The 18,329-nt window shown below is 44.5% G+C and overlaps 1 protein-coding gene across 1 annotated transcript in view; it reads right to left on the bottom strand.

Annotated features, from left to right (window-relative positions):
• Window positions 1–18,329, bottom strand: part of SLC24A2 (solute carrier family 24 member 2) — a 245,131-nt gene that overhangs the window by 40,496 nt on the left and 186,306 nt on the right. Inside the window, exons 6-7 of the mRNA XM_082625258.1 lie at window positions 10,346–10,444; window positions 7,165–7,283 (exon numbers count right to left, since the gene is read on the bottom strand). Of these exons, the coding sequence (XP_082481384.1) occupies window positions 7,165–7,283; window positions 10,346–10,444 (218 nt within the window). The remainder of the gene's footprint in view (window positions 1–7,164; window positions 7,284–10,345; window positions 10,445–18,329) is intronic.

Here is an 18,329-nt window from a genome sequence, read left to right as displayed (position 1 = left end):
ATTCTCTGTCAATATTCAAATTTAGGCAGAAACCCAAGAGTCAGATCTATTTCATTTTCAAGTGTGGTCAAAAGGCCTCTGAGTGCATCTTAAGCAGTTGGTAAATATTGTACAGGTCATCAAATATAGGAACTAGATCTCAACTTTTCCTTAAAAAATATATGTATAGATTGAAAGGAAAAAATGTTATCTCCTCCAGAAATGGAACCCATGTACTAAGGCCTGGTAGGTAAAACACTGTAATTTTTGCTTCTTTCTATAGCTTGTATTAGCTTTTCTCAGATACTAATAAGTTTCTTGGCTTGGACCTTGCAAACTCCAGTCTGATGAAGAATCTTTGGATATTCTTTTTCTTTCACAAGAGAAAGGCCTTGCCCTCTCTCCCCAGTACTGCCCTTGTGCTCTGGCTGTGTCAGACACAGAGATCCAGCCCCACTTTCCACTATATTCTGCTTTCCTCCATTTCTTGAGTGCCAGAATCCTCTTATTATGCTTCACCAATGTTCCAAGAGATTGAATAATCTCATCAATAGTGGGAAATTCGGTCCTTAGCTGTTTTTAAACTTTCAAAATGGTGGATCTGGCTATTCCACCTTAATCATTTAGAAGAGATACTTGCTCTTTGAATAACAGGAAGATTTGAGGTTGGAAAGGCCTCTATTAAAACTTACTACGGCTAAGAAAGTACATGTTTACTAACTAAAGGTAATATTTTAGGAAGAAAGACATCATATGGATTCTAGGTCCCATCTGCTTGGATAATCTTGGAAATATTATCAGAGCTAATGTTTTGGACCAATGTTTATTATGAAGTCTTTCTATGGAGCTTTAAAATCACAGCTGTAACTTTAAATGACAACAATAATCCAAAACAAACCGCTGTCTTTGACAACAACGCTTTTTTACCACCCTCAGAGATGCACAAATTTAATAGTAGAGAACTATCTTTGTGCATTTTATTTTTTTTTTCTTAAGAGAAATCTAAGCTTACAATCACATCCATCATCTTTCCCTACTCATCCTTTACTTAGTCACATAATACCCAACTATTTTTATCAGCACTATGAAAGCAGATCTTAAAAACCATACTGAGTTTAGGTGAGGACGAATGCTAGACTGGGGAGAAATAAGTCAGGGTTGAAATCCCAAAGGGAGAAAGGAAGGGCTTAATATAGCAAGATGATATTTAAGTTGTAAAGTGAGAAAAAAAGAAAAAAGTCTGCATTTTATATATTTTCTATCTATCATCTATCTATCTATCAGTACATGTATGTTTGTGTGAGTATATGTGTGTGTGTGTGTGTATACACACACACACACGCACGCACATACATATTCTTTTTTCCTAGGAATGCGATTATCTTAAATAAGTCTGTTTGCCCACTGGTGCATCTGGGCAACTCTTAACCAAAGCAAAGACCATCTGGATTTCCCTAAGGACAGAGAGGAGTCTCAGAGGTGAAATGAAATAAAAGCTGCAACACATAAAAAGCATAATACAAGAAAAAAAAGTTAGATTTTCAGATTCCAGAATCTAAGAAGTTTGCAAGGCATTTCCCCTCCTACCCTTTCACTGTGCGCGTGTATGTAAAGAGTTTGGATGTGTCGTGTCTGGAGGACTGTGACGCAGCAAGGCAGGCAGCTTCCCTGAGCAAGCCGGCCACATGCAGTCACCTGGCTGTTGTCTAGACTGGCAAAATTAAAATGTAAGAAAATGCTGGGTTCTGAGTGGGAGAGAATATATCTTAGAATTGTTTTTCAAACCTGGATAAATTTCCAACATTGAAAATTTAGAAGGCTGGTAAATTCTCAGTGACAGCTCAAATCAGTTCTGTTAGAATTGACAGCATTTTGTTAGCAGGTATTGGGAGAAGATAATAGCACTAAGCTGTTCGAAACGTCAAATTATTTCTTAGTTCCACAAAATATACAAATGAAGCAGAAAACCTCCTGCAAAGGGGCTTCCTTGGTAAGAGAGAATATCTTAAAGTGCTCCTCATTGCCAGTGTAAAGTCTGGACAGAAGGAAGGTCTCAGAGCTGAGGTGTCTGTGTAAAATTAGTTCATTGGTAAACAGGGTTTTGAAAACAGCAGGTTAATTACACGAGACAGGTTAAACTCTCAGGAGAGAATCAGCAGTGAGTGTGTGGTGTGTGGGGCTCATCATTTCCATTAATAAAGTCGAGATGCACACCTCATTCCTCCAGGAGCCTGATAAAAATACAACTGGGAAAGAAAGAAGACCAACACAATACAAAGGCATTGAATCCTTTCTGTGAAGTTGTGCTTTGGGTGGCCTGAGTGTCCTGATTTCACACCTTTTTTTCTGACTCTGGAATCACAGCCTTAATTTACCGTGTTACCCAGTTTTTCCAGCCTTGAAACTCAAGCATCACCCACAGCTGCTTTTTCTTGTTCACGCTCTGTGACCAATTTATTACCAAAGGGTCTCAATTCTGCCTCAGAAACAGCTCTCACATCCAGCCACTGTCACCACTGCCACAGCCAATACTTGGTCTGAGGCCTTGTCATCTGGGCTACTTAATAGCCATTTTTAAACAGTTTTACTAAGTACTGCTAATAATAGCAAACACCTATGCAGTGCTTACCATGTGCCAAGAACTGTTCTATGAGCTTTCGAGTCTCACAATAATGCTATGAAATAGGTTACTATTCCTGTTTCAAAGAGAAGGAAGATGAGAACAGAGAGGTTAAGTAACTTGTCCAAAGTCACACAGCTGGTAAGTGGCAGGTCTGGGATTTGAACTCTGTCTTCAATTTGTGGTCTGTCTTCAGAGACTCTACTATTAAAGGACTAATGCATACTGTTTCTGTTTTAATTTAACCCATTATTATTTTTAGTTGTTGCATTTTTTTGGAATAGGTAAAACAGTTAACTCATTCAAAATTCAAAAGCTACAGGAGGCTACATACTGAAAGACGTGTGCAGAAGGCTACCTCCCACCCTGGTTCCCCACCACAGGCCCCTGTCCTGCAGGTACTCAGCATGACCAGTTTCTTCAAGAGCATCCAAAGCAAATGTTTATATGTTACTATGTTATTTTCCTCCTTTTTTTCCTGTTACACAGGCAGAGTATATTGGATGTAATTTGGCATGTTGCCTTTCCCACTTAACAACATATATTGAAGATCATTCCATATAAGTGCATGAAGAGCTTCCTCATTATTTTTTTCTTTTTTCTTTTTTTTGGAAAGACTGCAGATGGTTGAAATGAGGGGTGGGCAAACTTTTCCTGTAAAGGGCCAGATAGTAAATATTTTAGGCTTTATGGGCTTTATGGTCTCTGTCACATATGCTACTGCTGCCTTTTTTTTTTTTTTAAACCTTCAAGAATATAAAAACATCCTTATCTGATAGGTTGTACAAAAAAAGGCTGCAGGCCGGATTTGGCCACAGATCATAGTCTGCTGATCTTTGAACCAAATGGGCTCTTACCTCGCTGCTGGTCCAGGCCACTATCAGCTCTGCCTCAACTCCTGCAGCGACCTCTCTGCCCCACTACTACTACACCATCTCTTGCCACAAATCCACTCTCTACACCCCAGTGCAGTCCCTTGGATCGTTTACAAGTGCAAATCACATCTGGGAACCTCTGATAGCTTGTAGCTGCCCCAGAATGAAGTCAACTTCTGTATCATGGTCCACAAGGCAGGCCAGCTCCACTCGGCCCTCCTGTCAGACCTCACTGCCAACACCATCCCTCCCTCCACCCCCCACTCTCCAGCCACAGTGACTTTTCTGTTCCTCAAACAAGCCGAGCTCATCTCTGCCTCTGTGGGTGCTGTTCCCTTGACTGACCTGTTCTTAAAGTTCAGCCTCCGTTCAAATGCCGCTTCCTTAGTGAAGCCTTCCCTCACCTTCCAACCTAAAAGGGCCCCTCCACGCTTGCCCTCCACTGAGTCACCAGGCTTTATTTTCTTCATGGTCCTATGGCTGTCTATAATTATACCTTGGTTTACATTAGGAGGCTCTCTGCTCTGTTAGGATGGGTGGGCATCTCTGGTGCACAGCACATTGCCTGGCACACATTAGATGAACACTGAAAATTTTCCGATTCAACAATGGAAGAATTTCAGCCCAATTTACTTTTCCTAGTGGATTTCTCCTCACTCCTCACCTTATATTTCAGTCTTCAGTTCCCCTGGCTTTCTCAACCAATCACTACACAGGAATCTCCCTCCTAAGCAAACAGGTTGTCATCTCGGTCATCTCCTCCTTCTCTGAGCGACAAACTCCTACTTACCCATCAATACCCAGCTCAAATGTTACCTCTTCTCTTAAGTTTTTACACTTTCCCTTGCCAGGGTCAATTTCTTCCTCTGGAAGGCTCCCAGAGCGCTTTGTATAGACCTCCCTGATCACACTGGGCCATAATTTCCCTACCATAGATGTTTTTTTATTTACTTTATTTAGATGTTATTTTATTTTTTATTTACTTATCATACCCTGAATACTCTCAAATTTATATATATATATATGTTTCATTTTATCTACAATAAGCATTTTACCTATAGGGAAAGGACACTTTGGATGCTGTTTATATAAGTAGGTATGAACACATAATAATATAAATAGCATCATTTAGCTCCGTGCTATGTGCTTTATGTATATTATCTCATTTAACTCTCCTAATATCCCTAATGAGGCAGGTACTATGGTTATCTGTACTTTGCAGATAAGGAAACTAAAGCAAGGTTGGGTAACTCGCTCCTGGTGGATCTGGAATTCACTGCCAGGCTGTCCTGCAGGCAGCTGGTGGCCTGGCTCTTTGAAGGTCTGTGTGCCCTTGAGCTCTCAGTGTAACAGGATGGTGCCCAAATCTGCCCTCTGACCCTGCGTGAGACCTGGGGACACGGCCCTGCTCAGAGAGGGGTCAGTTGGGACTCTGTCACTCCCCTGCAGCAAGGTGCCCTGTGTGGGGGACACAGATGTCCCTCTGACAGCCAGATGGAGAGGCACAATGATGAGGCTGCCCTCTGCACACCTGTGTGACTGTGCCATCCCCAAGGGCAGCCAGGTATCCTTGGGGCCTGCTTCCTGCTGCCATATGCTGCTTATCCATGTGGACATAAGCTGCTCTGCCAGCTCACCCTTGAGCTAATACGAAGGGACCGCAGGGCTCTGGGCAGGAGGGTGGGAGCCTAGAAGGCAGAGGAGACAAGGGCAGAAGGAGCTGCCATTTCTCTTTCTTTTCCTTTAGCCATTTCCCCCCTCCGCCCCAGCTTTACTGAGGTATAATCGACAATTAAAAATTCTATCAGTTTAAGGTATACAACATGATGATTTGATATACGTATACCTTCTGAAAAGCACAGCAAAGGAAACAACAAATGAAAAGGCAACCTATGGAATGGGAGAAAATATTTGCAAATCATATACCTGATAAGGAGTTAATATCCAAAATATATAAGGAACTCAAACAACTCAATAGCAAACAATGAATAACCTGATGAAAAAATGGGCAAAGGGACTTCCCTGGTGGTCCAGTGGTTAAGAATCTGCCTTCCAATGCAGGGGACACGGGTTGGATCCCTGGTCAGGGAACTAAGATCCCACATGCCGCGGGGCAGCTAAGCCCGTGCGCCGCAACTATTGAGCCCATGAGCCACAACTAGAGAGCCCACGCACCACAAAAAGATCCCTCGTGCCCCTACTAAGATCTGATGCAGCCAAATAAATACATAAACAAATAAATAAGTATTAAAAAAAAGGGCAAAGGACGTGAATAGGTATTTTTCCAAACAAGATGTACAAATGGCCAACAGGTATGTGAAAAGGTGCTTGACATCTTTATCCTTTCCTTTGAACAAAGAAACTTTCCTTGCACCTTTCTTCAGGGAATAAAGGCAACAGGCAACAATGAGCAAGTGTTTGTCTAAGACATACAGACTTCCTCTGTTGCAGAGTGTATCCTCGTGTAAAGGAGAAGAGAGTGCTGGAATGGATTTGCTGTAGTCTGGCTTCATTATCAGCTCATCAGGAAAATTCTGCCTAGAGAAGTGGGTCACAAACTTGAGGGGAATGCTACTCAAAGTGTGGTTCTCGTACCAGCAGTATCAGAATCACCTTGGAGCTCAGGAGAATCGCAGACTCTGGGCCCTACTCCAGACCTGACAAATCAGACCCTGAACTGTAACAGGATCCCCCAGGAAATTCCTAAGCACATTAAAGTTTGAGAAAACACTGACCCAGGGTGACTGGTTAAAATGTGAGTTTAGGGCTCTATGCCTTAGAAATCCTGATTCACTTGAGGAGGGTGAGATCCAGAAATCTAACAGGCACCACCTACTTTTTGCTTCTGCCTACTTTTTTGAGCAACTGTGGTCTAGAAGCAGTGCTGCTTGGTGGAAATAGTACAGACGCTATATTTAGACAGTCTTGAGATCAAATCTCATTTCTAATAGCTACAAACTAAATAATGCTGAATAACTACTTCATCCTGTTAAGCTTTAGCTTCCTCAGCTATAAAATGGAGATATTAAATGTCTATACCTTCAGCTGCGTGGTTTAAAGCACCTAGCACCAAAGCTGTGGCACACAGTATGTATAAATGTTAAATATTATAGCCATTAGATCAAACAGCTATCTAATGGTTGCAACACTGAATGGTGGACTGGGCCAGGGTACTGATTAATTTCAACTGCAGGGACAGGGAAGGCCAAAGGGGGCTAACCAAGGTGTGATGGCTGTGGTTTCTCTGTTACTTAATCTTGGCCCTAAAGACAGAGAAAGGATTTGACTGCAGCAGTGATCAAACTTTATCATCTACTAAGAATCACCAGGGAAGGGAGTTAAAAATGCTGATTCCTGGGTGCCACTTCTCAGAGATTCTGTTTCATCTGGTCTGGGATATGGGCTAGGGATCTGCATTTTTATCCCCAGGAGATTTGATGCATGAGTCCTCCAATCTCACCCTGAGAAACAGTGGCTTAGAAAATATGTGTACTTATTGGATAAAGGAAGAGCCTGATGCATGTGGTGCCCTGGCTGGTACTGGGAAATATACATAAGGATGGATGATGACTCCACCTGGTGTCCACCCAGCTGGGAGCTGGGGCCTCCAAGGAGAACGTAAGTCTGTGCTGCTGTGCTAGAATATCGACACGAACGGCGGTCCGGAAGAGCAATGGAAAAGAGGCGTACCTGGGCTTCCGCAGCTTCAATGCTGTGGGAGAGGTTTCCATTTTGTACAGGTTCCGAAGCATCACTGGTTGGTGTCATCTCCACTTCTGTGCTGGTGCTGTTTGGGAGCTCGATTTTTTCTGTGACATAAATCAGGCACATACAAAGAAAGCAAATGGAGTCAAGTAGGGGTAAGAGCCATATAGAGAAGAACACCCTATATTGGGCCAAGGGAGAAGGTAGTGGTCTCTGAGGGGTGATAAGGCCCAGGGCTGAGGTTGTGTCAGATGGCAAAGGATTTCTACCCTTCTCCCCCATGCCTTTTAGTGTACTCAGCCCTCTTCCTCTCTTTAATAGCTCTCTGGCATCCCCTCTGGCCTGATGTCTGACCTTAAGTGCCCTATCAACTCCCAGGGTATGCATTCTCTAGACTAGGCAAACTGACCAACTCGCCACTCAAGAACATGAGCATGGACATTTTTATACCAAAAGCCAATCTACACACTAACTGTTTATACCCAGGACCACACCTCTCAGATATTTTTTATAGCAGGATCTTTTGTATCACATTCCAGAAAGGATATTTATTAGCTATGGCCTCAGAAGACTTGGGTCCTAGGTTCTGCTCTGCCACCATCGGGCTGTCACCTCGGGCAAGTCCTCTTCTTCCTCTGGGCTTTAGGAACCTTATCTATGAGATTAGGGGAATCAACTGGGTGACCTCCAAGGCCCACTGCTTCCAGCTCTAATTCCCTCAGGCTCAGTGAGTAGACAACTCTGCCGGAGTGTAGGTGCCACGCGTAGGGCAAACCTGGGAACCCGGCCTTCTCGAAATGCGTGGAGAATGCTACTTAGAACATTCCACACCTGGGCATCCTACTGCAGGCCAGGCAAGAGCGGGGTGCTGAACAAGTAATCATTCCTGAATGAGAGGTGACATTTGGCTACAGTGACTCCCGGGTAATGGTTGAACACTGGGACTCGTGGACACTGGGCATCTCAGACAGGCCTGGGTTCACACTCTGATTCTGCTACTTGTGCTGTGGGACCTTTAGCAAGTGACTTAACTCCTCTGAGACTCAGCTTCCTCATCTGTAAAATCAGGGAGATGATGACAATAGAAACCACTGCTGCTATGACTAACAACAACAATGCGATCAAAGGGTACGCTGATAAAGATTACATAAGAAAATGCATCCAAAGCTCTCAGCACAGTGCCTGGTACAGAGCGACCAAACAAGAAATAGAAACTATTGGGATCCTCATTATCGCACCTGCCTTGCATTAGAAGATTTTTTTTCAGGGCTCAGAGGAACACCAGTAGGTGATCAGTGATCAGGCACCACTGAGGTTTTTTGCCATGATTTCAGTGACAGGGAAATAAAAAGGGTTCCTAGGCCCTCTGGCTGTGCTGGGTCAAGTCTCGGATTTCAGGAGACGATGAAGCTCTGTGGTTCAGTGTCAGCGTTGCCAGGAATACCAGAATGCTCATCAGTATCAGATATGGGCAGTCTCAGGCTGCTCATAGAGTATCAGAGTATTTCTAGCAACTTCAGAAAAACTAAACATTTTTATCACTGGTAAACTCTCACTGGAAAATCATTTGAGAGTTACATAAAAACTGTTGGGTTTGAAGGAGCCAAATTTTGGAAGTCATAGGGAAATATTTATGTTTATGTATTTAGTTGTGGAATACAGAGGCATAGATATATTTAAATGTAGAAAGCCACTGAAACTCAAACTATTTTATCTTTCCATGTTTTCAGTCGTGATGATGTTATCTTAATGATGTTCTGCTGTGTGTGACTGTGTCTTTTTCCTGGTATACTTGGTTTAGTTATTTAAACTAAAAAGTACTAAGTACCTTGGGAAATATTAAAATTGTGTTTAGGGTGTCTGTTGGCTGAAGTGATACAACTTGAGGATCGGCCTTCAATAGCCAGACAACACAGGAGGCTGGGTCCCAAAGTGGAGTTAAGATGTCCAAGAACAGACATGAACAGATGAGAAGAAGCAACCTCCCAGGCATGATAGTTAGCATTTTAGCTTATTTCCTTTAAGTTTTTCTTTTTATACCCAGTAGACTCTTGACTGTTTCTTGGCCAAATACTTTCTGTGAGCTAGAAGTCAGGATAACAGGAGAGGCAGAAACTCTTCTAAGGAATGTCATATATTTCGAGTGCAACACTTTTAAATTTTGTCTGCAGATAATTTTAGTTTCTTGGGCAATAGTATTGTGTATCGCATAGTTCCAGATTAGGGTAAATTTAGTCTGAATTTAGAATTAAAGAGCTACGTGAGAGTCACAGACTGGAGATGAGGAACATAACATTCCAAGTTAAAATGAGATGCCTGAATGTCATGATCTGGTCACACAGGAACTCAGAAAAGGTCAACCACAAGAGACCCGGGTGAGTACTGTTGAATGCTTAAGAAAGGAGGGGCAGGGTCATCTTGTAGGAACCCTGCCACTCAGTTCAGGAGTGACCAAGCGAACAATCGGGTAATTTACTGGGGGTGCCGCAGGCATTGTCACAGGTATAAAGTCTGGCTACCAGGCAAGAATTTCAGAAGGGGTACTCTCACCTTTTGTTAAGCATTAAATGACAGGTCTGTATGACTTCTTTATGTGCAATCCCTGAAATGAAGTGACTTTCTACTCTTCAGTGGAGATGCCTGGCTAGGAGGTGGTGTAACTTTGCTTATTTTTAAGCTTTTATTTATTTATTTTATATGGTTCCTCAGAGAATCATTTCGCTCTTTTTTTTTTTTTTCTTTTTTTTTTTGCGGTACGCGGGCCTCTCACTGTTGTGGCCTCTCCCGTTGCGGAGCACAGGTTCCAGACGCGCAGGCTCAGCGGCCATGGCTCACGGGCCTAGCCGCTCCGCGGCATGTAGGATTTTCCCGGACCAGGGCACGAACCCGCGTCCCCTGCATCGGCAGGCGGACTCTCAACCACTGCGCCACCAGGGAAGCCCCATTTCGCTCTTTTTAAAGTTCATCTGGGGGTAGGTGATATATTGTGTCTATTCATGCCCTGTACCCATGAGGGGGAAGTGGGACTCTTCCTGATACCCAGGAAAGGGCTGAGTTGCAGGGTTCTGTGTCTGCACTGAGTTGGGGTGTCCACACTGGGTCCTGTCTCTCTGCGCCCCTCCATGTACTTCAGGAAAGGCACGGGATGGAAGTCTCCCGGACTCACCCACATGATTAGCAGCGCCATTCTGCCTCTCGTTCTCATCCACCTGACATTTTTTCTTGGCGATCTTGTGGAGAATTGAAGCCTTTTCTCTGAACCTCCCTGAAGCAAGAGAAAGTAATGGAAAGGAGACAGGTGAGAAGGGAGATAAAGAGAGAGGTTCGTGGCAAATGGCGAAGCGCCGGTGAAGCAGGCATGTGGCTTCCTCAGCTATGGGGCCGGTCAGCAGCAACCACTCCTTTCTGCCCAGCCCAAAGGCCCTATGACCTGCAAGAAGGGTACTTTCTTACCTTGTGATTCTTCAGCCCAATTCTCTATCTGAGAATCTCAAGCTGCCGGATCACAGATGAAAGGTGACCTCTTCTCTCCCTCCCAATTGCTTACAAAAAACGAAAGCACCAATCATCACCAAAACTCCTCCCCCTACTGCTGAGGTCTGAAAAGTACCATTTCAAGGTAATCATTTCAAACAGCTGTGCCACAAAAGTAATGCTTCTAGAGAAACAGAACTGCTCTGGAGGCATAGCCGTGTCTCTGGAATTATATGCTCACCCCAGAATTGGCTTTTGACCATGGAAAGCTAAGCCCAGGGGTCCTTTGATTTGACTTTGGTTTTCAAACACTTATCTTAATTAACGCTGCAATTTCTATAGGAGTTGGGATGCATCACAGCTTTTCGTATTAGTTGAGTCAGCTGCAATTAAGGCATCAGGGAGGCAACTGATTCCAGTTGGGGATTTACGGTAAAGGATGAGCAACTAAGCACAGCAAGTAATGTCTGTTGGTGAAGAGACGCTTAGGGAAAGGTGCTGGAAAAAATACCGTTTTCAAAGTAATCATTTTAAACAGCTGTACCACAAAAGTAATGCTTCATTTCTTCTCCATTACTAACATAATTAATGGGTAAATGCATGCAACAAGCACAGAAAAAAAGCATGCAAAAGTGTAGAGATTACTTTATGTGAAACATAGCGTATTTTTCTTTCTCTTTTTTTTTTTTTTTTTTTTCTTTTTGCGGTATGCGGGCCTCTCACTGTTGTGGCCTCTCCCGTTGCGGAGCACAGGCTCCGGATGCGCAGGCCCAGCGGCCATGGCTCACGGGCCCAGCCGCTCCGCGGCATATGGGATCCTCCCAGACCGGGGCACGAACCCGTATCCCCTGCATTGGCAGGCGGACTCTCAACCACTGCGCCACAAGGGAGGCCCTTCTTTCTCTTTTAATCCTTGATTTTTTTCTCCCTGGGAACGTTCAAGGTACAAAGAGAGCCTCATTTGAAACTGACTGATTATTGCCTAGATTCAGATATGATGAGTCCCTGAAAATATCACAACTCCTACAATTTTCCCACTAGGCATTGGGGGTTGGCTGGGTTCTCTAGCAGCATATTAGCAGAGGAGCTCATTCTACTTTTCTAGTTAGACCCAAACCAAACCAAATCAAACCCCAAAACGTTTCTCTTGGAGAGCCTGTCCTCCTAGGATGGGGCATGGCAGGTTGGCATCCACATCCCACCCCTCCTTGTGAATGGAAATCCTGGGGAGTGGTCACAGAGGTGACTTGTGTGCCTGGCTGGGGATGACAGGAGCTGTAAACTAGAGTGGGACCAGTTGACTTCAATGGTGAAAATGATGGGGGAGAGAGCCCCTTCTGCTTGCAAGCTCCATTAGCCTTAAATCTAGATGCCTGCTACCATAAAGGAAGCCTCCAGCAGGTAAGTACCTTAGTCTAGGTAATGAATGTGCCCTGCTGGGCACACCCTCCAAGGAAGCAGGAAGAGGAACATGACACAGAGAAAAGTGGGTCAGTATGTGGCTTGGGCTTCATAAGGAATGATAAAGAAGGACTAGGTGATGGGCATGATGTCCATCCTTGAGGGATGTTGAAGGTCAGCATTAGGTTCCCCACGCTGGAAGGTAATTTGAATTTGGCTATTTCTATTTAATCTCCATGGAAACTCGGGGAAGAAAAGAGGAAAGGAAAGAAGTCTGGGGACTAGGAGAAGGAGGAGGTAAAAGGGAAGAAGGAAAAAAAAAAGAAAAAGGAGAGAAAAAGAAGGAATTCAAGAAGGAGGAAACGAGCAGGGAGCTGGGATTGTCTGGAGGTTGCCAGGCAGCATGGATGTAAGACACGTTCCTGGCTGCCAAATCTAGTCTTATTTGGGGAGTAGATAGCTGGATAATGAAGAGTGATTCTCAGCATTTGGCAGCCTGAAGCCTACAGAGGGGTACTTCTTGTGGAAGACAACCCTAAGAAGTCCTCAAATCATCTGCTGAAAAGGCAAGAAGAGGAAAAGGGAGGTTCTAAACTTTATAGAAGGTGATGATTCTAGTAATAATGCCACTCTGTGGATTTGGGGTCTGTCTTTGAACTTAGACATTCTGCAGCTCTATGATCAACAATTGCTATTTAAAAATTGTATGTAGAGTAATAATAAAGCAAGAGAGCATTCAGAAGAGGAAACAAACAAGCCTGGGGAAATAAAACGTGAAGTAATCCAATCCAAGTAATGCCCAAAAGTCATGAAACATGGGCTGGTTTCCCCAAATTCTCTAAAGGAGGAGTGGGAGGACAGGGTAGGGAAATGATTCAAGAATTGGGATTTCATAGGTTCTCAAACATTTCCACAGACCAGCAAGGGTTTTCTAGACTGGGTGTCACCCGTTTTCCCACTGCAGGAGCACCTCAGATTTTCTGTGCTATGGAAAAATGGGAAGGATAGACCTTACTTGTTTTCTCTTGGGGTTCAGCCCTTGGGCAGCAAGGCAAAGCTGCAGAGGCTGCCTGGGGAGCAGCTCTCGTCCACCCACCCCTTCAACTTCTTTAATACAACGTCTGCCCCAATTTGTAGAACCTGGCAGCCATTCTGCCTTGTGAGTGCTGACAATGGCTGCTCCAAGGCCTAAAAGGATTTTCAGAGATTAGTTTCTAGAAAAGCAGCACACAGAAAAGGTGAAGAAAGGGTGAAGGCCCACCTTTAGAATTTAGCACACAGGGGAGTTCCTTGGGGTGGTGCGGCAGAGCTTCGCCAGCAAGGCATCCTCATCCCAGTTCCGTGGACACCCCTGGGATCACCACAGGGCACCTTTTGAGAAAAGCTGTGAGGATCATGCTGACAGGACAAGAGTGAGCACACAACATGGGATTCTCAAAGGGACCCTCTGTGTTTGGGGGTAGGAAGACCTGGCACCTTCAGGACCTGTTCAGCCTGAAGCCACAAGCTGGGAGAACGCCTCGCAGGATGCATGTGTGTTGGGGACAGCACAGTACTGTGGTTAAAAGGATGTGATTTCGAGGCAGCTAGGCCTGGGCTTAAGCCCCGCCTCTCTCACTGGCTCTGCTGGCTGAGAACTGGTAAACACATGAATATTTCTGAGCTTCAGTTTTCCCACCTGTTGAATAGGGATGTTAACGACTGACTCCTGAGCTAAATGCAAAGCTTAAGTGAGAAAATATGTGTAAAGGACTGATCACAGTGCCTGGCATTAGCAGAACTCTGTAGATAAGAGGAAAAAGAAAAACAAACCAACAGACAGCCCAGGGGCAAGGGTAACGTGGCCCTGAGTTGCTTTAGAGCAGCTGTCCCCAACCTTTCTGGCACCAGGAACCAGTTTCATGGAAGACAATTTTTCCACGGACAGGGGCGTGTGGCGGTGGATGGCTCAGGTGGTCATGAGAGCCATGGGGAGCGGCAGATGAAGCTCTGCTCACTCACCCGCGGCCCACCTCCTGCTGTGCGGCCCGGGGTGGGGGACCCCTGCTTTAGAGGAATCGTTGGCATTGTCTCTTCTCTCAATCCACACAGGCGGGACTGGAGAATTAGCTGCATCTGACCCGACAGTGTAAGCATCGGGGGCCTTGTCGGATTGGTGTTTAGTTTTCAGTGAGTCCCCCAAAGTCAGTTCCAAAACCAATTAGGAGAAGGATCACTTTATACTTTCCCGAAATTAAGAAGGTCAAGGTGAGGGAGCTGGCCCTCTGTGTTTTAGATACCTTCATGATCTTAAAATGAAAAGATAGTGATCAGCTTTCTCCCATTACCTGTGAGGACAGAGTACAGGGAAGGGTTATTGGTGTTGCACAGTGGACTCGGGGTGGCTCAAAAGAGCTTCCTGATGCACAAGGGCTTTACCTCCTCTGTGTCTCAGGCTCAGAATTTTTAAATGGGGATAATAAATAGAACACCCAGCTCGTACAGCTGCTGGAAGACTTAATGGTTTGAAACACAGCAGGTGTTTAGACGGCCCTGACATACAGTAAATTACTCAGAAAGGGTTGGTATTATTATGGAAGTGAATGCAGGACCTTCACCCCATAAATTACTGAAAATAAAAAGCTTGATATTTAAAAATAGAATGGAAGCTTAGCAGCCTCCGGTGCAGGAGACCTTGGCAGTAAAGGCACTGCTTCCATAGACTATTTTAGGCATGGATTCCACGTTGGCATAAGGGTTGACATGGACAGGTCTAAGAAAAAACTGTAGCTCTGTGCCTAAAGAAGAAGACATTTTCGAGCACTTTTCAAGGTGAGAGGAGTGATTTTTAACATTTTTTAAGGCAACTTTAAAAAATATACTCTGCTGCAGTGAGAACCCTTCAAGTGTTGTATTTTTATACAGCGACAGATAATTTGTATACTTAAAATCGCAGAAATAGCAAATTCTGCTCAAATCATGAGGCACCTAGTACGTCAAAACCTAGTACACAATTTTAATATAGTTTAGCTTGCTCTGAAATCTGCAGAAGAATACCAGCTGAGTGTCCTCAGGGGACTGTGTGTTGAGGGGGTGCGGCAGGGAAGTGTGGGAGAAGATCAAAGCAGAAAGGCCTATTATGAATAAGAACAAACTTTGGAAGAACAAAATTTGAGGAATCAAAATCCTCAACCAATCTCTCTGCCATAAAACAGAAGCTCTAAGCTGCTTCGCAAAATAACTTTTGGAGGTTCTGTTTACTCAAAGAAAAAGCATTTTGCTTCTGTTTCTGCTGTTAATTAATGGAAATGACCCCTGGAAATTCCTTCACATCTTTCCCACCAAGTAATCAGCAGTGCTGGACAGGAACCCTTTGGGCTGGAGGTAAGATTCCCTCCCGGCTGCCATGGAACATTCTGAGCACCAGAAACACAGAAGAGATAGGACCAAAGAGATTTACAGATGTAAAGGGAGTGGCCACACACACCTCGGTGAACAGACCTTGGTTTGGGAGAAGAAAAGGGAAAATGAAACAGGGGGGAATACTTAGTGTTTTAGAAACTATTTTTGTGTTTTCAGTTCTGCCTTTCCTGTCTCCGTCTTTGAAGTTTATGGCTTGGCTGGTAGCTTAAAAAGTAAAAGGACACTGAACTTTCTTCCTGTTTATCCCCTGTCTTTTTGTCTGGAAGCAGAGACTCAGGTCAGGCAGCCAGGCCATCGTCACTCTGAGAAGGTATGCAATGGAACTGACGTGGCAAAGAGCAAATGCCGACCTTGGGGTCATCGTGGGTTCCTCTCACATCCCACATGTTATCCACCAGCAAATCTGGGGTCTCTACTTTCAGAATATTTCAGAATCTGACCACTTTCCCCTCCCCATCCCCCTGGGCCGAGCAACAATCCTGCTGGCCTTCTGGCCAGTCTCCCTTCCACCTTTACCTCTCTGTCCCCCAGGCTGGCCTCAGTGATCAGATCATCACGCCACTCACTCCTCTGTGCAAAATCCTGCAGTGGCTCCTGAGGTCAAAGTGAAAGCCAAAGTCTTCCCAATGACCTGGAAAATTCTGTCCAGTGAAGCTCATCTCGACTCCCTCCCCCGGCCCCTCCCCCTCTCCTAACTTACTCTGCTCAAGCACGCTGGCCTCCTTGCTGTTCTGGAAAACACTGTGCACTCTCCCACCTCAGTGCCATGGCCTTTGCTGGTCCCTCTACCTGGAATGTTCTTCTCCCAGGGATCCACGGGCTTCACTCTCTCAACTCCTTCAAATACTCGTTCAAATGTCACCTTCTCATCAAGGCTGCTCTGAGCAGCCTATTTAAATTTGCAACTTTTCTTTCCAGCATTTCTCATCCCCAGCTTATTTTCTTGAAAAAGTGTTTTTCACCATCTAATTTACTGTATCCTTATTGCTATTGATTACCTGCTGCTTCCCATGAGCAGCCAAGCTCCACGAGGGTAGGGATTTTCATCGGTTTTGTTCGCTGCCGAATCCCCAGCGCCCAGCGGGGCTCAATCAATCCTTGTGTTTGTGGTTTCCTGGCAAGTTGATGAGGTTCGTACGTGCTTCTCGCTGGCTAATGACCCAAAGTAAATTCTTTCAAGTCCACCCAAGCCCAAGGCCCCAGTAGGGCTGAGGGTCCGTACGTAGAGCCCCAGGAACTGTCCGAAGGTAAAGAGGAGAAATGGGCTGGACCAGGTGTTTATGCACCAGAGATGGAAGACAGAGGGGGACACCAGTCATCCCATTCCTGCACCTCCCCCACCAGGCTGCCCAGGTGAGCACTGGCGAGCACAGCAGAGAGCAGAGCGGGGAAAGCTGGGCTTTGGCTTCTCCTTCTGTATGAACATACTCCTCATTTGTCAAGGCCTAACTGAAGGCCAGACCCGAAGCTTTTTCTCTACTGATACACACACCCATCTTCCCAAGTGGAAATCCGCCCGCCGCTATCATGGCACTTTGTACCCCTGTCACAGCCCTTATTTCAGTTTGCTGCCCACCTGTCTGCTTTCCCCACCAGAGGGCAGGCTTCTCAGGGGCAGAGACCTCTCCGCCATCCGTGTATCTTTGTGTCCTGTCCCTCAACAAGCGTCTTAGAATCGTGCTTGGCACGTCACATGCAGTCACTGAGTTACAGTGAGGCTCTCGGTATATTAGCTCCCCTGGGAAGTCAGCTTTTTTTCCAAGTCAGTACAAGTCACAGTCTTCTACTCTGCAAATATTAACCAAGACTGTGCTATGAATCAGGCAACATTTGGTAATAAGATCCAGCTGGTGGGTGCCCTTGTAGAGTTCACAGCCTGGAGCCAGCGAGACAAGAAACAAGGACTTGAGATTCATGCCCTGATGGTATGGGCCTTCTCGGGAGGGCATGGAGACTCAGAGAATAGTGAAAGTTCTAAGATACAAGACACTACCTAGCAGCTTGAAGGAATAAACTCCTCTTGGATCTGACCTGACTTTTATTCTTAAAAGCAAAATATTAAAAATAATATTCTCATCCTGCACAAAAACACCAAGATCATAGAGTTTACTTACTTATTCAACCTCTAAATTATTTCCTCTAATTTTTGTGAAACATCATGTAAAACCACTTATTGTAAAATTACATTGACAATAATGGAAATTAAGCTAGTATTGTAATAAAGTAGTTTGTAAAGTGTCTTTGTAAATATTTTGTGAACGGACCACATAATAAAGATGATGAACATAATTTAATTGTAGTTATATTTATAGATGTAATCGTAGGACTAGTATTTGTAATTAATAAGAATATTTACATAATTGTATCTCAAGCGGTGGCCAAACCCATCATATAATGAAATGAAGCAGGCTGATTTCCTTATTAAGGCTTTTAAAAATAATTTTCTGTAACAATGACCTCTGGAGTCACAAGTAAAGCACAGTTCTGTCTACATGTGAATTGGTTCTATATCATCTCTCCTAATGGGGTCACCTTATCATTGGAAATATGAGCGTGTCTTCCTAAATATTTTGGAAGATTTCCAATGTGTCAAAAGTTGGTATCTTAAAGGTTGAAATTCTGTCCTTTATCCCAATTTCCTGCCTTTTCAGGGACTCTGCCTAATCAGTCATCTTATCCTCAATCCTCCCCTTTCCCCTCAATATATAATCATGCTTAAGTCTTTCAACGTGGCAACTTTTCTCTTGACTTCAGGTTTCCTGCGGGTACTGCTCTCTCTTGCCTTCTCTTCATGGACAAGCCTCTGGGAAGATCAGTCTGTGCTGGCGCCTCTGTGTCCTTAGGGTTCCTTCGGTCATTTCTTAACTCTGCAC

The sequence above is a fragment of the Mesoplodon mirus genome (genome assembly GCF_964341445.2).
Source record: "Mesoplodon mirus genome assembly, chromosome: 1".
NCBI classification, from domain to species: Eukaryota; Metazoa; Chordata; class Mammalia; order Artiodactyla; family Ziphiidae; genus Mesoplodon; species Mesoplodon mirus.
Note: the sequence above shows the minus strand (reverse complement) of the source record. Positions and strands in the feature narration are given on the sequence as shown.